The sequence below is a fragment of the Numenius arquata genome, chromosome 8, assembly GCF_964106895.1.
Source record: "Numenius arquata chromosome 8, bNumArq3.hap1.1, whole genome shotgun sequence".
Taxonomy (NCBI): Eukaryota; Metazoa; Chordata; class Aves; order Charadriiformes; family Scolopacidae; genus Numenius; species Numenius arquata.
In genome coordinates this window covers 15,897,830-15,921,558 of record NC_133583.1, presented here as the reverse complement: position 1 = coordinate 15,921,558, position 23,729 = coordinate 15,897,830, and the positions used below count along the sequence as shown (strand labels likewise).

Below are 23,729 nucleotides of genomic sequence, written 5' to 3'. Positions count from 1 at the left end.
TATCTCTTGCTGCTTTAGATTTATTTTTACGTAGCAGCCCTACCTCAGCAACTGAAAATGGTGTGATAGATTTAACTTTATTTACTCTTGAGTAATGTTTGCTTAAGCTCTGGATGTGCTTGGTGATGTATGGCCTACAGATGTATCTTTGTTGAAGAGTCAAAAATTGATGTCCGTAGTGACTGGCAAGGAATGATGAAAGTGTGAGAAGGGACTGCCAGTACCTTCCTGAGAATGAGCAGGTTGTTAACTTTGCAGTTTGTGTTAGAACATCTGCTGGCTGCCTACTTATTTAAAAAAAAAAAAAAGTCTGTAAATAAAGCACAGCCTGTACTTTGAATATTGTTAACTACTAGGCCAAATCGTTCATCTGGCCTCTGTGGAAGACACAATTTGTGATTTAAAAAAAAAAAAAAAATGTGCAAGAGCATGTGCAGTGGTTTAACCCCAGCTGAGAGCTAGGACCACACAGCTGCTTGCTCACTACCCCCAGCTGTGATGTGGGGGGAGTATCAGAGGAGTAAAAGTGAGAAAAAACTTGTGGGTTGAGATAGGCATTTTAATAGCCAGAGCAAAACAAGAAATTAATTCACTGCTTCCCATCGGCAGGCAGGTGTCCAGCCATCTCCAGGAAAGCAGGACTCCATCACGTGTAATGGTTACTTGGGAAGGCAAACACTGTAACTCCAAGTGTCCCCTCCTTCCTTGAGCTTTATATACTAAGCATGACATCATATGATACGTAGTATCTCTTTGCTCAGTTGGCTCGGCTGTCCCGGCTGTGTCCCCTCCCAACTTCTGGTGCCCTCCCAGCCTACTTGTTGGCAGGGCAGTATGAAGAGCAGAAAAGGCCTTGATGGCTTCACAACTGAAAATATTTGTGTTTTACCAACACCATTTCCATCCTGAATCTAAAACATAGCCCTATACCAACTGCTGGTAAGAAAGTTAACTGTATCCCAACTGAAACCATGAAAGCATGAAAAGAAGAAGGACAAGAAGGGAGGGAAAAATTAAACACTGGAAAATAGGCCTCTTTGATTGTAGTTGTATAGAAATATCTGTGTTCCTTTTCTCAAGATTTTCAAGAAATGGTGGCTCTTGGATTGCCCTGTGGCTATTGTTACAAAAACATCTTTCCTTTATGGCATTGGCTCTGTTAATGACATCATCCCTGATCGTATCTTTTATCCATTGTGAATATACATTTCTAGGGGCAGATTCTGGAACCAGGCATGTATGTGCTTTACAAGAGGGAACAAAGACAGAAGGAAACACTTCCATTCTTCCACAAAAAGGAAGGAAAACTTTTCTAGTGTCCAACATGATGTAGAATGCAGGGGCTTTTATATGTTGAATGTGTAGGGGGTATATGTAGTTGCATGTGCCCTGAATCTATCTATACTTTCCTTATGATCATGCAAGAACTATCAGAATCATATCAGAATAATAGAAATTACAGAACTGTTAACTGGGAGAGACTTCTGGAGGTTACCTAGTCCTTCAGCTCCTGGCAGTACTGTCGCTAGCACTAGATCGGGTCAGCTGTACCTTTGCCTGCCTTGCATCTTCAAAACTTCCTGCTTTGAAGCTGCATGTTCCTGTCTACGCTACCACTTTCTCAGCTCATTAGAGCAGGCATTAGAATATTATTTGAAGGGGAGTAGTGAAGGGAAAAGGTGCTTTTTAGGATAGAATCTGATAGGTTGATGGGTGGAATTAAAATACATGTTTGCCTGTAAAAATGGGACACTAGACATGATGACCCAAGAGGTCATCTTGGCCCAGAAGATCCCATCCAGTCCTGTGCCTATGTTCCCTTTATGTAAAGAAGCTGTTGAAATTTTGCATATATGAAACTTCCTCTCTTTTGTCTCACCTTTTCTTTTACTACTATGATTTTGATATATATTTTGCCCGTAGCAAATGCCAACCATAATATTTTTTTGTCTTCCTTATGTTGTCTTACATTATTTATCTTTCTATATCCAAGCTGCAGACTTAGTTATATGCAGGGAGACAGAAATAGTTGTTACTGTGAAATGTGTACATGGTAGGATTTGCTTGAATTTAAGCATTTTTGCAGTATGTTTCTCAGGAAGGCTGATAATTCATATTATTGTAACCTCTGTGGTGCTCTCTAGCCAAACAAATCTGATGGCTTTTGGTGCACAAACCATTCACGTTTTTTCTCTGAGGTCACTTCACTCTTGTTATCCAGTAATTGTCCCAGTTTATTGGTGGTAAATTGAGTAGAAGGGACAATTTTGAAATCATAGAATCATAGAATCATCTAGGTTGGAAAAGACCCTCGGGATCACCGAGTCCAACCATCTACCCTACTCTACAAAGTTTTGCCCTACACCATATCCCCCAACACCACATCTAAACGACTCTTAAATTCATCCAAGGATGGTGACTCAACCACCTCCCTGGGCAGCCCATTCCAGTGTCTGATCACTCTTACTGTGAAGAATTTCTTCCTAATGTCTAGTCTAAACCTACCCTGTTGCAACTTGAAGCCATTCCCTCTTGTTTTATCGCTATTTGCTTATGAGAAGAGACCAGCACCAACCTAAAATAAATGTAAAATAAATACAAAAAAAAAAAAAAAATTCTGGAGAAGGGAGTGAGGAGAAGGAGGATGTCCATCAGTTTCACTGTGCCAGAAGATCTCATGCAAAATATAATGCAGCTGAGGAGACACTGCTTTGGGTGAAGCTCTACAGTGTTTATGAAGTGTACTCAAAGCAGAGGAAAAAGCCAGGAATATGGGACTGAGCTGAGCAGAGAACGAGATCCAGGAATCTTTGCTTTGCACTAGGAGTAAACCTTACCTCTCGTTGTGATCCCAGGATGCTGCTTGTTGGAATTGAAGACCTGGAGAGGAGTATCTAGTTTATTGATAAGCCTCTATGTTTATTAAGTCACTGGTGTCAGATTCATAAATGGATATATCACAGCATATACATAAACAACCTTAAATGGCCTTTTCAAGGGGAAAAGAAATCTAGCCTCCCACATTAGACTTTCACATGAGAATATAGTGATCTTTGTTTAAATTGCAAATGATCAAGGCTTGGGTTTTTTTTGGTTGTATGTGAAAGTGCCAAGTTGTGTAACAAATAACAAATACCTAGTTTTGTGTGTGACGTCTGTGCTATATTTGCGTATATGATAGTAGAAGATTGTCATCCTTACTGAGCAGTTATAGTCTGTATAATTGCTGTGAGCAACATCATGTGTTCCTGAACAAGTTAAAAAAAATTAATCATTCTCTTTGTGTCTTTTATCCTCTGCTCTAATATTTGCATAGCAACAGATAACTAAAAGTGTCATACAAGGGGATGAAATGATGATTTCTGAAGGTAAAAAGAAAAAATGTGTTCACTGACGTGTTTTGATAGCAGTGATGTTTATGATATATCCAAATTAAATATACTATTACTATAGAAAGGAGAAGCCACAAAAAATGTTATCTAATTATCTAGGAAAAGAGATTCCATGTATAACTCTTCTAAAGTAAGAAGCTTTGTAAAATGAAGAAACTTAATAATGTTTAAAGAAAGCATTGAAACAAAACTGAAGTTGGAACTTCAGTGATACAAGGTGGTGATATATTAACTTAAAATTTCTTTAAGCATATTAGGGTGGTTTAAAGAAATTCTGGTGATGTGGAAGGAAGAATAAGTCAATGTAAACTTCCATGTCACGAAGAAAGTTGCAAGACTGTAAAATTAAATGAAGACCCTCTTAATTAGTTTATAACTTTTTGAATCTCCTTAGTATGGGATAATGCTGTCTCAAACTCCCTTATTAGGTAGAACTCTGTGGGTGCTAAATAAAGGGTGACGTAATGAACAGTGAAGATAAGTATGCCACTGCATACCTTTAAGGATATTTCCAGGGCCCTGTTCCTACAGCATTTTCTGGTGTTAATGAATGCAAAGAATCCTATTGACCTGGAAGGGACTATTTACTTAAGCCAAGTGTACAGTATACTTCCGTGTTTGCAGAAATAGAGCTTTTTTTTCTCACACAAAATGTGAAAACGGGAAAATCTCATGCAATTATGTAATTATAACATTGTCTGTACAGCTGTCATTAAGTGCTATGCAATTAAAACCTGTAAAATAAACCGCCATGAGGTATTGTATCTCCTTAGTCCTGATGAATACAACTTAAATAACTATTGCAAATTCTAACTAGTAAAAGGGCTATTAATTACATTGTCTTTCACTGTACTTTTTTTTTTTTTTACAGGAAAAAGTAGAATATGCCTTCCTGATAATTTTTACAGTTGAAACATTTTTGAAGATCATAGCATATGGATTATTATTACACCCCAATGCATATGTTAGAAATGGATGGAATCTATTGGATTTTGTAATAGTAGTAGTAGGGTAAGTATTTTAACCTTCATTATACAAAGATTTAAAATCATTTTTACAGTGAAGTAGGTATAGGTCTGTTTGCCTTTAAGTGATGGCCTATGCTTGATTTCTATTCCTTTGGAGTAAAAGAATGAACTGAGTGAAAAATTGAAAACGAAGCCCTAAAAGTTTTCAATGCTATCTGTGGCTGCAGGCTCTGTCGCACAATCAGCTTTATAGTAAAAGTTCCCAGGGAATTCTGAGTTCTGCCAAAAATTTTCCTTGGTTGTTGTCTTGCAAAACCTTTTCCATCTGATTTTTTGCAAGGTGAACTCCTGATGTGCGATAAAGGTTCACCTGTTTACATCCATATGTTATGTCGTTTATTCGTTTATCCCTATACTGCAGTTATGGTGACTTCAATCTATTCTACGAAGACCTCTGGGAAAACCCACATGTTTGGAAGTGGAGGCAAGTGGTTAGGGAAGACAGACTTAACTGAGTGATTCCTTGACCTTTGCAAAATCTGAGGAAAATTGAACACTTAAGTAGTTTAGTTTGGGGTGCTGCTCATCAGGCCCCAGATATATATGATTTACATGATTTTGGCTTCCCCGTGGGAGAATGTATGCTAAAAATTTCTAAAAATGCTTGCCTTTTTTTTTTTTTTTTTTTTTTTTTTTTTTAAAACCTGTGCACCTTGTACCAGGAAACCCTGGAGATTTGTTCTGCTCCTCAGAGGAGGGACTGCTTGGGCCCAGAAATTAGTGTACTGCTCTTAGCTCACATCATTACATTAAGGGAAAAGAAGAAGACTCAAAGGAATTTGTGTTAAAGCATTATTAAATTTGAGCAGATATTATGAATACCCAATTTATACCTATTTGATTCTGAGATAGTAAATATTACTGAGAGGTCTGTATTTGGGCCAGTTGCTTGGCATTTGAGCAGTTTTGGTTCAGGACTGAAATTTGTATATAAATAGATCCTTCATCAGGTCAGGTCATTCTCAACAGATTGGCCTCTGTGCCTGAAGGGGAAACTTGGTGGGCAGGTGTGGAGACTATCACACATAAGAGCTCTATTCTCTTGCCAGGCAGCCACTTGAATAGACCTCTTCCCTCTTGTCAAGTGACCATGGAGTTACAGTAACCCTGGAGCAGTCTAATTAACATGACCTCTATCTTTGTGTCCTAAATACATGATAACTAAAAAATTTTCCATTAACTCGTAAAACACTCATTGGAGGCTAAATCTAGTTAGGTCAAATGCTCACACTGAATCCAAGGAATATATGGAGAAAAAAGGACAACATCTTATCAAATACCTAAAATACCACGCTAAGATATAAATCCTAGCTCAAACCCAAAAGTTTTGGAATATAAACTATTGTGTGGTTGTCATCAGTCTGCCTGGAAGACAAGGTGGACCCTTCGTAATACATCAGGCACTGACAGAACCAATCGGTATTTTTGTTCTTGCACTCTGTGAGCAATATTTTTGTTTCTTCTTTGAAGGAGAATACAAACCACATAAGCAAGTAAGCAAGCATGAGTCCATTTATTTAATTAATACTTAAAAGCCCAGTGAAAAATTGATTTTCATATATAACCCAATGTGGATATGGAATCATTTCTGGATCTGATTCTATTTGACTAGTTTCATTGTGAAATTTCATTAGGTATTTTTATAGCTTTGAAACAGCTGCCATGATGTCCTATATTGAATGTATTAGATGAAATTTGCTTTCTCAGCAGAAGCTGTAGCAGTCCAAATGCATAAATCTCAATTATACCAAAAGAAATCTCTACTAGCAAAATGGAAGCATGTATAGAGACTTTTTTTCCACATCAAATTTGTCATTTAAACTTTGGTAAACTGTACAGGAATATAAATGTCAATTTAAATAGTGATAAAGGAGATCAATGGTTTTATATCTAAATGGCCTTATATAATAGGCATAAAATGACAGGGCTGTAGGCATAGCTGTGAATGTGATGTTTTCTCCTGTCTTTGTCACTTCTCTCTGAAACCAGTCATAGTATGAATTACTTTCAGAGCAGTCTACTGCTTGCCTGCATGCTATGCCACATAATTTCCATTGATTTCTGTGAAAGAGTAAGTTCCTGGTAGAGAAAACATTCATAGCACCTTCCTATGCCTGTAGCCCTTTGATTTTTCTGAATGATGTATGGACTGGCAGACTGAAAACAGCCTCTCTTAATTTGGGGCTTGATTCAGAAGTCTGTTTAATTATGTCTGCCTTTAGAGCATGAATAGTCACTCTGAAATCATTGAGTTGGCTCATTTTCTTAGAACTATGCTTCTATTAAATTATAGGGCTGAATCAGGACCTGAAATATTAAATGTCTGGATTTCTATGGTTATAGCAGTACGTAGGTTGCTGGTGTTTATTCTAAATTCTGTAGTCTTCGTGGCTGGGTTTCATTCTGGAGGGGAATGAAGCAGAATAGGGATGGTTATTGACTGGTACAGGTCAATTCCTTACTGTGGGGAGAGAAAGTCTCCAATATCCTAGTTTGAGCAACCCATTAAATGTTACATGATTTAAAGCAACTGTCCAGCGTGACAGAGTTGTGAATTGGAGTTGTGAAAAATTTTCTTGACAAAACCAAAAACCTGCACATTTCAGGAGTCCTTTAGGAGTGTGAAATGTTTTTCAGGATTACAAAATTCTATTGACTTGATAATCCTTTCAGGAGAAGTTCAGTTTTGCAACTACTGAACTACAGATTCTGTGCAAAGGATAATATGGTTTGCATGGTCTAGTCACAGTCTAGAAAACCATGCGTCTGAAATGCAGATCTAAACTAAAATAAACCTAAGATTACTTTGCACTTCAACCACTTGCATCACTATGAATTACTGCTAGGAATGGGAAAGAAAAATAAAAGTCGTCTTCCAAAGTGTTCTAATGAATGACTTGTTCGTTTCTGCAGTGAAGAAATACAATATAATAAATGAGTCATCTGGGAATATTTTTATCCTCAAAGATATTATGTGTAAGAAACAAATCTTTTTGGTGTTATTAAATGTTGGATTTTTAATTATTTTTAGTATATTCATTTTTTGCTGACTGTATTTAGAATATCGAACTGCAGTGTCACTTTGAGTTCATATATTCCACCAAAATTAAAACAGATGGTTTCTTGTAATTTTCTATTTCATGTTCTAAAAAGAAGACTAATTCTCCAAACCTTACAGCTGAAATGTTTGAACAAAGAAGTGGCAAAGTACCTTCATTTATTTAAAAATAGCAGATTGTGTATAAAAGCAGAATGTTAATTTGTTGGATACTGTGTGATCGTTGCTCTCTGGAGGGATTAGGAACTATTGCACTTCATAACTCTTTCTGTCATGATTTAATGTGTAAATATACCTCTCCTTTTGACATTTGAACAGCTTTTCAGAATTCTCTGTAGTTCAAGTAATTTCCTAATACCTTTGATTGCATGGTAAATGGATGGTGATGACCTTACCCTTCATCTCATTTTCTAGATTATTTAGTGTAATATTGGAACAATTAACCAAAGAAGCAGAAGGTGGCAGCCACTCAGGTGGCAAACCTGGTGGCTTTGATGTCAAAGCCCTAAGAGCCTTTCGTGTATTGCGACCTCTCCGGCTTGTATCAGGAGTGCCCAGTAAGCTCTTTTCTATTTAATTCCATTGGAATGAATACTGTAACTGGTCTGATTATTTAACTTTCATATTCCAGACACTAACAGAAATGAGATAATAGAAAGTTGATTTTTTTTGTTATCTGGTTATGTATATAAAGTGGGTTTCGAGATGAATGATAACCCATTTCAAGTTGAACAAAGGATTGTGAATTCATTCAGTGTATGATCTTCTTACACAGTTCAATAAGCAGACAGGGGAATACACTTCCTTTTTAGAAGCTTTATATAAAAGTAAATTACATGTTAAAATGCAAATACTCCAGAAAAAAAAAATCAGATTTTTTTTTTTTATTGCAAAACCCTGCAGATCTGAAAGTGTAGGTGGTCCTAAAATAGTTTATATGTTGGTAAGTGTATGCCAAAGCACATTACACATTTCATATTTCCTGCCCCCTCCAATGCACATGAATGCCTTCTGTTTATCTTGGAGCTAACAGATAAATTAGGAAACTTAAAAAGTAGAACACTATTATTTAAAGAAAACAGTTGCATTTTCTGATAATCTTTCCTGTTTTCTTTTAATACATTATTTATTACTGAAGCTATTTGTACAGAATAAGAGGTTCATGGCTTACAATTCAGCTCTCTCCAAGACATTCAAAAGAAGAATCCTAATGCTGTGTTTATTATATCATAGTCTGTTACATGGAAAGGATCGTGATGGTATATATTTAGCAAAAGAACTTCAGTGAAGAAAGCAGCAGTCTTATGAAATGTCAGAAGGGAGGTCTATTAAAATAAAAATGAGCCATATTTTGTTCTCATTGGTACTGTGGCAACTTCATTAGTCTAGGATTTACTTCTTTTGGTAAGAACAAAATTTGGCTAAATATTTAATTAAGGAGAAAAGAAAAGAAAATGAAGTAGTTCTGAAAGTGGCATGAGGAATAAATGATGAAAAAGTAAGTTTGTTCAGAGTAAAAATGTGTTTTCCCAGGTAACTGTACTTCATTTATCTCTCCAGATGAAAAGTACAGTTCTGCAATTGGCTGAGCGTACATATTCTCAGGACTTGCCACAAAGTTGTGGTTGTAGTACAGAACTTTTTAAAGGTCATATAAAATGACCTACTGCCACACACTGATTACGTGCTCTTTCTTTCTAAAGAGCCATAAGTTCTTGTGACACATTTCAACCATTGACTTCTATGGCATAACCTTTATTAGCAGAGGAAATAATTAGACTTTGACACAAAGTCAAATATTTATGAAGTATTTTATATTACAGGAACATTTTGTGGCTCTGGGCAATAGAAGTTTTGGTTTTTTTTTAAAACTGATTCACTCTGCATGCTTGTATCATTAATTACCTATAATATGTAATTTTAGAAAATTTGGTCTTAGACATAGAAGTCTCGTTCATATCTTGCATCCTCTTTTTTCTTTTAGGTTTACAAGTTGTCCTGAACTCCATTATAAAAGCCATGGTCCCCCTCCTCCATATTGCCCTTTTGGTATTGTTTGTAATCATAATCTATGCTATTATAGGATTGGAACTTTTTATTGGAAAAATGCACAAATCTTGTTTTCTTATTGATTCAGGTAAGTCATGAAACTGTTGATGTAAATAAGGGACTAATTCTGTTTTCTTTCAAGTCTGTGGGATTTTAGTTTGAAATAGAACAGGGGCCAAAGCACTAAAAAGCACTGTTGTAACCCCAGTTTTCACAAGATTTCACAAGTTTAGGAAGAGTGCATTAAATCTAAAAAAAAAAAAACCAAAAAACCAATGTAAACTAGTTGGAGACTGGAACATGCTCTGAATAGGTTTTCATTTCTGAAATGTGTAACTGAAATGTCAGCAGTGACAATAGTAAGGGTGACTATCCACAAGGGACAACTCAATAGTTTTTTCTAATCTGATACTGAAGAGCCTGCTAGTCGTATTGCAGGGAAGACGTACCCTCCTGAGTTCTGGCAGTGTCTTTCCTTCAAGATTGTGGCAGTGTGGTAAGAAGTGTAGTTCTGAAATGAGTAATGAAAGAAAATAATATTCCTCCGTCCAGGTGAAATGATGAAATTAAAGTGTTAGTTATGGGTGAATTTTGAAGGAGTGAAACATCACAAGGGAGTATCTGATGGCTAAGGCTATGTTTCTGCCAGCTCAGTAATGAAGCAGACTTTACTGTGTAGGAAGAATTAGTCCAGACCTGTTTCCTTGGTGGTCCATATTTAGTAGAAGTAAAGAAATGGCAGTAAAGAGCAAAAAAAAAGTTAACATGGGGAGATTCTAAAAAGATACGCTGTATTATTACATGCTTCTTTCCACTGTTTAATTACTCAAGCTCTTTTGTACAATCAGTTTTGATTCAGCCTTATTTTTAAGGCTGTGAGGCCCAGATGTTAGAGACACTAAAAGCTCTGAAGCTCCCATAGGTTGCCCTTCTCAGCATTCCTCAGGTTGATTCCAACAGGGTTGATATTTCTTCATGTGAAGAGTTCACCTGCAAAAATTTGAGAACTGAAAGTTCTGATTTTTACGATCGCTTTTCAGATATACTAGTTGAAGAAGATCCAGCACCTTGTGCATTCTCAGGGAACGGACGTCAGTGTGTCATGAACGGCACTGAATGTAAGGGTGGATGGGTTGGACCAAATGGAGGCATAACCAACTTTGATAATTTTGCATTTGCAATGTTGACTGTGTTCCAGTGTATAACCATGGAAGGATGGACTGATGTGTTATACTGGGTGAGTTCATAAATCACTGAGCTTTGTTTACTTTTAAACAAATTTAAATGTTCAAATGAGAAATAGACTGTGTTTTACAGTACTGTCAGGGGGAAATCTTGGTGAGTTTTGCAGGAGGCGAGATCAACTGCATACTTTTTCCAGTCACAGCATCTTACTGGACTCCTCAAGCTAAAAAGACATTTTAGAAACAAATTTATTCATTGCTTTTAGTGGTTTTTTTTTGCATATTCCATTTGGATAAATGTGGTATTACATTTATATCCTTTGGACTAGCATTTTTTCTGTGCAAGCCTAAGGTTTTTAAGTATGTCTTTTCTGATTAAGCTTAAGAGCTCTCTTTTTGCAGTATTTCTGCAAAATAGTTCACAATATTAACATAAATTAGAAAAAAGCAAGCTCTCAACTGTCACTGCTTGCCATGGGGACTGCAAACCATTTGTTAACTGTTCAGAAACAACAAATCGCAAGAGCTGTGAGCCTGATATTGTCTCTATAGAAGCAGCAAAAGGTATTAAAAAACCTAACTGTTGAAGCCCCCCACCTTTAAATGTTACTCTAGCATCAGGTATAGAACCTTGTCGTGGTTTAACCCCAGCCAGCAACTAGGACCATGCAGCCTCTCTCTCACCCTCCATTCCCCCCGCTCCTGAAGGGTGGGGAGAAGAGGGAGAAAAAGAGGGGAAATGGGGGCAAAAAACCCTTGTGGGTGGAGATAAAGACAGTTCAATAGAATAATAATAGAAAAGGAAAATAACAGTAATGGTAAAAGAATATACAAGACACAAGTCACTTTCACCTGCCTGTGAGTTGGTTGCTTGAACCCAGCAGAGTTCATGGATTCCCCTCTGCCTCAGCCAACCCCCTTTATATACCAAGCATGATATCTATGGTATAGAATAGTCCATTGGCTATTCTATTGTTATGTCTATGCTCCTTCTCAGCTTCTACTGGATGCTGAATAAAACATCACTTAGCAACAACTAAAACAATATGTATTAATGACATTCCTTTCATACCGAATCTGAAAACACAACAATCACTAGGAAGAAAATTAGCTCTATCTCAGCTGAAAGCAGGATGGACTTCCACAATCTTACAACATACACAGACAGTTGGACCCAGACTGAAAACCTGAAGATATTGTTAGTCCTGACTTTACAAATAAGAATGGAGGAAAAAGTGCTCAGATTCTTAAAGGACTAGGGTCACCTAAATATGCAGGTAGACGCTTCTCTGTCTAGCACCATTTCAATCTAAGGACGTTACATTCTTTTGTGAACTTTAAGTACCTAAGTATCTGATGTGAGTGATTTGTCCAAGGTCATTCAAGAATTGTGACAGAACCTACCTACCATAGCTGCTGAAAATCAGTGAGAATATTCTATACTACTTGGTACTCAGCAGTAAGTCTTTGCAGCAATTAGGACCTTATAGCAAATATAATTCTAACAGTTGAAATATTTGAAAATATTTATGAAAGAAGAAAAGTGATTACTAGTAAGGATCACTATTAGCAAGCTGTTAAAAATGCATGAGCTATCTCAAGATTAATCTTACTGGAAATATACCCTAGGTTACGTTGCTCACAGCATCTTACATTTTTAACATTTTCAAGTTTGTCTGGCCAGGTAGGACTACTTAATAATAGCACGTCTGTTGTGGGGGATTGGATGCAATTAATAATGTAGCATTACCCAGTGAACGAACACTTCATTTTATGTGGTCATTTGTTGCAAATCAAGGTGAAGTATGCTGTTGCTAAAAAAAGTAACACCAGACGTAGTCTCAGATAAAATCAGTGATACTAGAATATAGAATAAGGAGATGTTTTTTAGATAGTGTCACTGTAAAGATAATTAAGATGGTAAACAGGCATTCTTTAAGCATTAAAAGACACAAAAATTAGCGAAATATCAATCTCTGCTTCCACGGTCTGTTGTCAGAGATAGAAAGTGGCTATAAACATGCAAATCTTCAATACTAAAGAGTCTAATACAAAGAGTATACTCACATTTGAGTATCTGATAATTCCTCCAACCATCACCAAGTTTTTCAAAGAAAATTAGTGTAAAAACTTTGAGGAGTTACTGTATTTAGAATATGATTGTTACAAAAGATATAGAAACAATTTAAGCTGAGTTGGCTCAGTATTAATAATTTTTTGCCCTAAGAATTAGCTAATTGAATGAGCTAATTGATCTGATACATCTTAAGAAATCTTTGTAGAGTCTCCATTGAGAGCACAAGAAATAAACCCATTAAAATAGGGTGCTGAATATTGTCATGATCAGACAAAATGCAAGGCATAAGAAAATTAAAAATTCAAGTAATTCAAAACTACACAAGAGTAATTTATTTCTCTATAACAAGTTCCTGATGTAGAAGATATTTACTGGTACACAGGTGTCAGTTTTCATTTTATTACAAATGGTACTGGGATTATGAGGCAGAGAAGCAAATTGACCTAGTGAAATATAATCTAAGTCAGATATTCAAGTGACTTTGGAATCTGTCTTAACTGACTTTTATATAATTAAATTACAGATCTGAATTCCTTCTATCTGTAGACAGACTGCCCATTGTTAAGCTGAAATTACTTGCTGAGGATAAGAGAAATGATGATTTAAATGTTTTCATTTGACCCCTGGATTAAGTTGAGGTAGATCTAGCTATTGCTAGCTAAAAATTTGAAAAGATTTTCTTTTAATTGCAAATTGTGAAAACATGAGGGGTTTACCAGACTGTAATAAAAATGTCCAATGAATCTAAGGAAAGCATTTTAGCTAGAGGTGCATGGGTTTTGTGTGTTGCTTTTTACTTAGAAATCTGTTGACGATACACAGACAAAATGAGTTTTATACAAAACATAAACAAATAGCACCAAACCCACAAATATTAGAAACTGCACAATATTCTGATTTCCATTTGGTCACTGTGTGAACAGTAAAATTAACTATGTAGGCTTATCTCTCTAGCAGGTGTAACCTGAGTGGGTGAAATATGTGCAACATTTTGCATCATGTTATGTGGCATTCTGTTAGCAAGAATGACAACCAAAAATGACAGCTTCCAGTAACGCTTACCAGCACAGCTCGTTATCACCTGGTTAACAACAGTAAACTCAGATTAAAAATTCTCCAAGCATCAATAATGATTTTTATCTTATACATATCTGTTATAGATTGAGGTCTTGATCCTGCTACTGCTTGGCACCCTTCAGATCCTGGTGACTCACATGGATTTCCTGCTGCTCACCAGTTTGCATCTGAATCCCATATGTCCTATGGTTTTTTAGTGCGTCTTCATCTGGCTACTTTTCTCTAACTTATGCGTAATGCACTGGATAACATGTATACCATATTTCATCCACAAAAAACATGACTGCTTAGTGCCAAACGCTAAACTTAACTATAGAGGTTAAGAGTTAGTGTCCTTGTTTTCACCAGCCAGTGCAGCACGTTCCCAAATTTTACAATACGTTTGTGGCTGCACATCTGTACATCTTCTCCGTTTATTCCCAGTCACAGTCCTTTCTGTTTGCTCTCTGGCCCTAGCTGAAGGTGTACGCTATTAGTTATGGATCCCAGTGCAGTCCTTCTTATTGGCAAAGTGGCAGCCTCTGTGTGCCCAAGTTTTTAATGCTCTGGCTCACATTCTAAAGCTGAGACCATAGTATTCTTTGCCTCATTTTCAGTTTATGCTAGCAAGCACTCAAGAAATACAAAATCTGAGCCTGCATTTGCATATCTGGCTCCAGATTTTTTCCATGTCTTTCAGACATCTAGATTTATAGTCTATTAATGGCAAACACTTATTGTGTAAATTGCTTTTTATTTTTAGCTATTTCCCTTGATACGTAGGAACACACATAATGAGCAGCAGTACTTGCCAGTAAAACCCCCAATTTTCCCATGAGTACCAAAATTATCACATTTAATTTTTCTTGTTTTCACCATAGTGAAGTTATCTTGAGTTACTACGCTTGAGTAATCTACACTGGCACTGCTGTGACTTGAACGAGAGATGAGCAGGGCCTCAGTGAAACGAACTACTCTGTGATGGGTTGCCAGAACAGTTGATTAAATGATGGAGCAACTGTATAAGTGGCTACTGAATTTTACTAAGTCAATTTTATGGACAAACATTGCATTACTAGCTCAAATGCTAACAGCTCCTCAGTTCTCTGCCACCTAGATAGCACTATTCACGTTGATCTTAAAGATTTTTGGAGATTGAAGCACTGAAGTCTTATATGGTTTTGCCTATTAATACACCTACTAATATTTAACAAGATATTCTCTCATGGATTCATGTTTAAAATACACAATTCATTATCTGAAATGTCTAAACAATCAAAACCACATCTAAATCTTGGATAAGGTTTGAGGAAAGGGGTGTCAGGGTTTTTTTCACATACCCTTTGCTAATATGTCAATTTCTTAAGACTGTGTCCTTTATTACTGTTTGATAGTAACATATGTTATCATCAAAGAAATACTTCATAATTAGTCTGCTCTTATAACAAAAACAAGCGTGCACCTAGAAATCTGGTTTTTGCTTTAGAAATTAAGCTTTATATGCCCAATATACTCCTTGAAACATCTTAGAACAGTTGAAGAAAATCAATAATTTTTGTAACACAGCGTGTTTTGGCTGCACTGCACTTTTGTGTCTGTCTGGTATGCAAGTGTCTACGCAGCCATTGCATTAATGTTACTGGAAGTAACATACTAAGGTAGAAAAAACTGTATCAATATTTCTTTGAATGTATTCCACAGCCAAGTACAAGAGCTGTGGCTTCCTTACTAGCTTTCCAGTAGTGCAAGATGACTTTCTTTATTGTGCATAAACTAAAAGGTAGAAAATCATTGCCTGTTTGTTTTCTAACCAGATGAGAATTTGAAAGAATGATTGTAACTCTCACATAAATTTATGCATAAAAAAGAAAATAACTACAATAGTAAACCAAAGCAGTCTGTTGATTTTTCAGAATGTCAATCAGATGATCAGGATCTCAGACAATCTTCTAATCACTTTTTAGAATGCTCCTAGTTCAAGAATCTTAAAGGACAACCTACTCAGAAGAATTATAAGGGCATATAGTGTACTTGAAACGAGCTGATGTGCAGCCAAAAATTTTTCCTAAGCACAAGCAAATATTTTGCAAATATACCTCACAAGAAAACCCCTTGGCTCAGGCACAAAATTTATCAGTAGTCCATAAACAAAAAGTTGCAAAATATGTTTGAAGTATTATCAAAACTGTCATCAGAGTGCTGAGCAGGAATCTCTAAAAATTATCTTTCAAAAAATGTGACCAACAGTCAAATAAGCAATAATACTCAAACTTTCAAGTAAATGATTTAATAAACCAATGGGAAACAACTACTTTAGGGGATTTAAGTCATATTTGTCACATGGCAGCTGCGGAATGGAAAACATGTTATTGCATCCAAACAGTACTTGTCAGCAATGAATTTCAGCTTACACTCTCAGAGAAGTCAAAGGATGCTTGATGGCTTTTTTTCCTTTTGTACGTCAGCTGCAAATATTTAGCAAACAATGGTAAAAATTTTAAGGGAATAGGTTAGAAAAATCTTAGAAAATACTTATTTCTGCCTTTGTCTGTTATGTTCGAAGGATAGCTTAATGGTACTCTCATAGCATCACTCAACACCACTCACAGGTCATCTAAGGGAGACTCTTCAGTGAAACAAGGCAGCTCATCCCCAAGGGCATTGATGTGCTGGATGCACAGTGCACCCAGCCTTTGACTACATAGCCAGAAATTTAACACGTGAAATCCAGCTGGAGAAAGAGTGATAGAAATTGTGGATGACAATAAATTGCATAAATCACACTTAAGAGCCAGGAAGTGCAGACGGGATTTTTTGAATTTGCGTGTTAATTACTTGAATCCAATTTCATGTTACAATCTAGCTTAACCCCCTCATCTTTTAGTTAATGATTTGGACTAATTGCTTTTTGATATCCTCTACATATATATGTATATACTCTAGATATAAAAAGCTCCAAATCAACCATTTTTTGATTGCAAAGAGGCAAGACTTAAATTGCCAATAAATTAGAAACCTCAGAGAGAAAAGGGAGTGATCAAATTCAGACATGCAAACAGAGCTGTCAAGCCAAGGAATATACATATTAAAAGCTTGAACTGGCATTGAAAGGAATGATCATATAATATAAGATTTTTCAAATGAACATCTTAACACAAAGAACCCACCTGAGGAGAATTTTAAACTACCAGACAGGGAAATATCTTTCCTGTGAACTGAACCTGATTTGCTTTGACAAGATACCTCGTATTTTAATCTTAGCTGACTGCTGACCTGTACTGCAGTCAAAGCATAGAACTAATTTCTTGTCATAGATCATTGCAAATACTCAAAAGAACATATTATTTCTTCCCAGAAAACTTAAATAAAGTGGATAGGAATTAGATTAGAAGTAGGCTAGACTTTCTGTAGTACTAAGAACTCTACTAGTTGAATAGCTAGAGTTTCTTCCAAAAACTTTGCCACAAGAAGCAAACAATCCTTTTAAAACTATCCGAGTTCCCAGACTGTCCCAGGATAACAGTTTAGTAGATCTATTTAGATCTACCTTGAATATTGGGGTTTTGTTCATTTTTTTCTAAATAAACTGAGGTAACAATTTCACATCATCAATCCAAATAGTACATGCTATTGTGCTCGCATTTTTTTGTATCCAACATATAGGACATGCTAAGTACATCCAATTATTATGCAATCTTGTATGGTACATGTATAGGCGGCATAGCAGATATGAAAATAAAAAAGACATTTAGTATATATCACTGAAGTGGATACTATTACTCTATGCATTTTAATACAGTGTAGCTAAATATTTAAAAATAAAAACACTGTTCATCATATTAGTTAATTCATTTCAATAGTTTTTTGAGCCCTTAGATTTATTAATGTATCTCGGCTGTTTCTCTGCTGGCAGTACAACAAAGTAGAGTCTAGCCAACCAGGAGAATGTCAGGGAAATCTGTGCTTTAACTCCAGAACCCAGAAAAGACTGAAGATAAAATTACATACTTTTACAAACCAGCCTGGAGGCTGCTATGCTTCAAGCACAGGCTGTTTTAAGTCAGCTTTTAAGTTAACTCTACTTCAGCCTAGAATATCCCAGGACACAACCTTTGAAGCGAGAAGGCTTTGAAAAGCTGTCTAGTACACTCCAAAATGAGTAGAATAAATAGCCTGTGATCTGAGGTTTTGGGAACCTACATTGTATGCTTCAAAGAATGCAGGATTAGTCCCATTTCACAAAATACTCATTTCTGGAGGATTTTTACACCCATCAAGAAACTGAGTTTTTCAGTCTTAATAATTTTAAGATGGTTACGCAGATTATAGGTAACAATAAATAAACAAACCCACCAGTTATGTGTTATATTGGAATGTTATGGAAGCAGGAAGGTAAAATTGAAACCAATGGAACTAAGAAACTTAAGAAATTAAGCGAGTATGAAACATTGTGGAAAATAATTCAAAATAGATTCATGCATCAGTGCATTATATCTGTAGTAGTACAAATGCAAAATTAGAGGTGTTACTCTATTGCTTTATCATTTTATCATATTGCCCAGTTAGAGCTTAAATTAATTGATACGTATAAAGAGCTTACAAGAAATTTCAGTAAACCAGTACCAGGTGTACAGGAAAGTAAGACGATCTGCAGTCAATTGCATATGGGGATTTTACTCACAATTACCACAGATAAATGAGACATTTTAATGATTTCAAATTGATGTTTTAGTTTGGAGTGTGCCATCTGCTGCTGTGTAATACTAGTGGTTATGTTTGCTGTAAATTTGTCTTTCTCCCTTTCTCACTTCAGAGTCTTGGTCTCTGATCATCTACACTTTGTTGTACTGATTGTTGACTCCAACTACAGCACAGCTAACAAGATAATCCACTCCAAATGCCGGATGAGGCAGTTTCAGACCGTACCAACTTTGTCCTATCAGCTCTAGATAATTCTTCAAGACTTTGCAGACAAATACTCACAAACATATCCATGTAAATACAAAGAGCCAAATATATGAAGAAATTAATTATTCTCTACCAATTTAACTTGCATAGAGCAACTTGTCTCCAGATCTGGTAGCACCAACAATGTGACCTTTTACAAGAACTTTTGAACTGTTAGTTACTGCATCAGTCATGAAAGGGATAGGAAGAGCTTTAGAGTTCAGTTCAAAATTCTTTTCAAAACTGTTTAAACACACAAATCTAATCTAACACTTTTATGAAAGGAGTGGAAAATGCCAGAGTGTAGCCAAAAGTGGCATCTCCGGAGACATAAGTGTTTTTAAACACTTAGCAGTGCACATCTAACATTAGGGTGAATGTAGTGATATGAATTAAGTGATAAGAAAAATACTTCGTCCTTCATATCATCCATCATCTCCTCCATCCTCTGGTTGACGTGATGGACAAACTAATTAGAACTGAAATCCAACCAGTAAGACTAGATCTGGAAAAAGGCACAAAGAAGGGCAAGAAGGATGATACTTAGGGGATGTCTTTGCAATAGGTGTTATGGATGCTAAAAGCTTAATGGACTCAAAAAGAGATGGGCCAAGTCCATTGAGAGCCATTAAATATGACACCTCCTGTGGTATGGTGCATCCCTGACCCACAAACCGTGGGAGTCTTGCAAGACTTTTTGCTGAGGATTTGAGTTTCGAGATACCTCCTAAATTTCCTTGTGTTACTTTTGTAATTCAGGAGCTTTTACTGTTTATGTTTCTCAGCTGCAACTTCCAATGCATCTGGTATTTGTGTCTTTGTAACTCCTTATTCTGCACTTTGGGTGATAAGTCAGCATTAATCCTTTCAACTGAAAATACCTTGTTTCTGAGGATGGAGATTTTCCTGTGCTCTTATATTAACCAAGCTCTGCCTCAATTTATAATCAGAAGACAAATTGACTCCTTTAATCTTTTTTTAATTGAAAGTTATGGAAAATGCCACTTGACATGCTTGAAATCAGCAGCTATGTTTTCCAAAAGGAAAGGACTTCTTTTTATACTTTCATCTCTGGTATTAATGCAATCAGAAATATTACTTCATGAATAGAAGTTACAATACATTACTTGAATAGAGTTTAATTGTCTCTAGAATTAAATGGTAAAATTCTTTAGTAGATGCAGTTTCAGGCTGTTGCTTTTAGGAGATCAGTCTTAGATTAGTGCCAAGGTGTTCTACTAGTTTAAGGGTTCCTGCTTTAGGGGTGCTTTTGAATTGGCTCAGCTTCTGCCCAAACCAAAGCATTTCTTCTAGCACTGGTTAGTTGCATTTTCCAATTCTCATCACAGGGCATTAGTCCTAGATAGATTAGCCTACAACATTGGGCTTAAAATGAAACTGCATAAACGAGAAGGAATTTTTTTCATATGTTACACACTATGAAGTGAATGAAAGAAATGCAAATCACAGTTGTCTATGCTAATAGAGCCTTTGTGACAGAACATGGAAATTTCGGCTTTGCTCCTGAGTTACTAAGTTAGCACAATGCCTGGCTTCTTGAATGTCTTCTTTTTGTGAGCAAGAGTGTATCAAGTTGGATTGCAGTGATTCCCAGAGCTCTTCTTTCTCAAACTAAAATTGCAAATGTTAATCTTTCAGGTTTTTAAAAAAGATTTATAGCAGGAAAATGTTAGCATCAAACCCAGATGAATTAATGCCTTCACTCTGAACTCTGGTGACTTGCAAACAACTATTTGCTAATGGTAAAGTTCAGTTAGATGCAAAATGCATTTGTATGTATTTGAGATTTAATCAAAACCTTCACTCTTATGAGCTGTTGTTAGAAAACCACTTTGTATCATATGAATCATTTCTGTGAAGGCAACTCATTTCTTAAGTAATAAAATAATTATGAATATGCATTTTAAAAAAACATTGAGTAAATTTTGTTCCTAAACCTAATGCCTACAATTGAAAGAAGATGCAAAGGGCAGCATACACGGGAATGCAGCCGAAATTCGATCTGGGCAATAGGGTATTTTACAAAATACCTGAGTGTCTTCATTGTTAAGACTTCTCAAATGTAGGGGACTTCTGTGAGGGAATGGGCATGATTAAAAAAAACAGAAAACAAACCACCCCAACTGATTCCCTCAGCATAGGCCCCTGACATGCGAAGTATTGCTAAAGGTGTTATTGGTACAGGAGACTAAGTACAAGTAGGTCGGTATAATGGCAGCACTATGAAAGACTTTATTTTCCATATGAAGGTGCTGATACAAAATTGGACTATGAAAAATTGGGATCTTTCAAAATTGGAGGTAATAATCCCAGCCTTTCTGAATGACTGTAACTCTTCATTTTAATTTCTCCAAAGTATAGTTTTATTGCAATTAATAGGAAGAAATCCAAATCAAATATATATTTTGCAGTTTTCTTTTTTTTTTTGCTAGCAAGTCTAAGTAGTTTTAAGTGACTTTTCAGTACTTCAGTTCAATTACTAAAGCATTTTAAAAGATGATACATAAAGAGATTATTTTAAAGGATGCATGAAGAGGTTATGTAAAATAATCTTCTTTGATTACTTAGGGAGTTTATTTATTTTAGTTAATGTAAAGTGGCATTAGTACAGATCACCATTGAAGAAAAGTGCCTATGGGCCTTAACCTGCAAAGACTTAATGCGTGTGCTTATATCTAACCATTCAAAGGGCCACCCTGCAGAAACTGAGATTATGATACATTTATAAAAGACGGAGGAAAAAAATAAAATTAGTACAGCTTGAGATACAATGGTTCCCATGTTTAGTGTGTCTATTCCGACAGATGTTAAGGACAGGATTCAAACTCGGCTATCAATAGAGCTCAAATCCTAATCACGAATTTAAGATACAACAAACACAACAGCATTCACAGAAGAGGAAAAAAAGTTAGCCCAAAGATTGTTCTACCATACTGTATCCAGTCTCAAATGCTCATATGATTTTTATTGTCTGCTGAATTTTCATGGCTAAAAAGCATCTTAAGAAGAATCAAATGCAAACTTGTCAGTATAAACAAAAAACCCAGAATAATTCCTCTCCTACAAAAGACATTTCCAAGAAGTTCCAAGTCAGAATTATTTTTTATAACTTATCAAAATGTCTTTTTGCACCTGAATGCTACACACAAACCTGATTTCCCTGTGTTTTAAAATAAACATTTTTTCTGAATAGGCCTTTTTAGACTTCCATGGGTATGTTTAAGTCCCCTTTCTGATAGGTATAATGAGCTCGCTAAGAATAGACAGTGGAAAAGGTCTTTATAGAAAAGCTTGTGTGAATAAAGAGTGTATTTACAGCTCAGTTAGTTCAACCTTAAAAAAAAAAAAAAAATTAACAACTTTTAAAACTTCATTTGACTTTAATCTTGATAAAATTTTTGTTCAGAAGTGTTTCTGGAATATTTCCATGTTTCCATTATGTTTCTAAAATTTGATTTCAGTTTTTCATTTTCCTAAAATTGTGTTCATGTTTTCACACAAATTCATTCTCATTTATTTCTTTTTTAATTAATATAAAATGTCTGACTGCATCCAAAGGTAGTATTTCAGGAAAAAAATATTGAAGTTCCATGTTACAGAAAAAGTTATATTGCTTGTGCTGTTGAGGTACATGTTATTGTTTCTTTTCTCAAAGGATCATTCATGTAGCTAGGATATATATGAACCTAAAACCCTGATATTTCAATATACTTTGTAAGCAAGTGAGATATGAAATTTAGTTCATGTTCTAGGTATTAAAGAACAGAACTGTTTTAGAGTATGTATTAGAAATGCAAAGTGAACATGGCCAGTGCCTCCTTTCTTGTGTTGTTTCTCTTTGAATACTGAAGGAATGCATAGAATGCTATCTCACCTGAATGATTAAATTCTCTTTTTCTCTGACTCTTCATTGCTATTACTATAGTGATCTACTCTATAAGATCATCTTATTTCTTGCAGATGAATGATGCTATGGGATTTGAATTGCCATGGGTGTATTTTGTCAGTCTCGTCATCTTTGGGTCATTTTTCGTACTAAATCTTGTTCTTGGTGTATTGAGCGGGTAAGCATACACCTTTTTCATCATGAAGGCAGAGTCCTGAATTCAGTTGCCATGAACACACAGGTTATTTTATACAGGTGAGGCTTCAGTTGTGATGATATCTTTTGATAAAGCTCTATTTCTTCCTCCTCTAATTAGAACAGAAACAGTTTTCTGTAGCATCATATAAATAACAAAAAATACCAAAATCAGAGTTTAGACGTACCAGTCCATACTTGTGGTAAAATTATAAAAGAGACGAATAATTTTCCTGCATTTATTTAAATCTCATTTTAATTCATCTTCTAAAGGATCACATCTGCAACATATTTTGGGTAAGTAAAGAAATTAAACAAATGTTCTTTGATTTTTAAATTATTTTCTTTTAAAGAACTGAATAAGTCATAAACTTCCAGTGTTGAAACCTACGTGATCTGGCAGCTGCAAAAAGGACTCTGCTGTTTAATGAATGACTGAATCATAACTTATTTCCTTACATTTTACAGGTAAATGATGCAATAGGATGTGAATGGCCATGGATCTATTTTGTTAGTCTTATCATCCTTGGCTCATTTTTCGTACTTAACCTGGTTCTTGGTGTTCTTAGTGGGTAAGCAGTTGAGTTAACATTGTGTATGCTACTGCTACTTGTAAGACGGCCTCTGCATTTACTCAAGCTTCTCAGTGATGGCTTTTTTGCATGCACTTGAGATTTTTATGTCATCCTACCAGTGTTTGCTCTTTTGACTGAACTGTGTGATTCTAGTGCCTTTATCTGTCTGACATCATGTTCACCATGCTTGCCAAAAATATTCATTAAATAAAGCACTAATCTCCTTATTCTATAATATTCCAGCAGGGAGAAACATGATTT

The 23,729-nt window shown here is 35.7% G+C and overlaps 1 protein-coding gene across 1 annotated transcript in view; it reads left to right on the top strand.

The window, feature by feature from the left end:
- The window catches only part of CACNA1D (calcium voltage-gated channel subunit alpha1 D), a 195,429-nt gene that overhangs the window by 64,579 nt on the left and 107,121 nt on the right, over positions 1 to 23,729 (top strand). Inside the window, exons 4-8 of the mRNA XM_074151414.1 lie at positions 4,264 to 4,403; positions 7,893 to 8,035; positions 9,463 to 9,615; positions 10,568 to 10,764; positions 23,362 to 23,465. Coding sequence (XP_074007515.1) covers positions 4,264 to 4,403; positions 7,893 to 8,035; positions 9,463 to 9,615; positions 10,568 to 10,764; positions 23,362 to 23,465 — 737 coding nt within the window. The remainder of the gene's footprint in view (positions 1 to 4,263; positions 4,404 to 7,892; positions 8,036 to 9,462; positions 9,616 to 10,567; positions 10,765 to 23,361; positions 23,466 to 23,729) is intronic.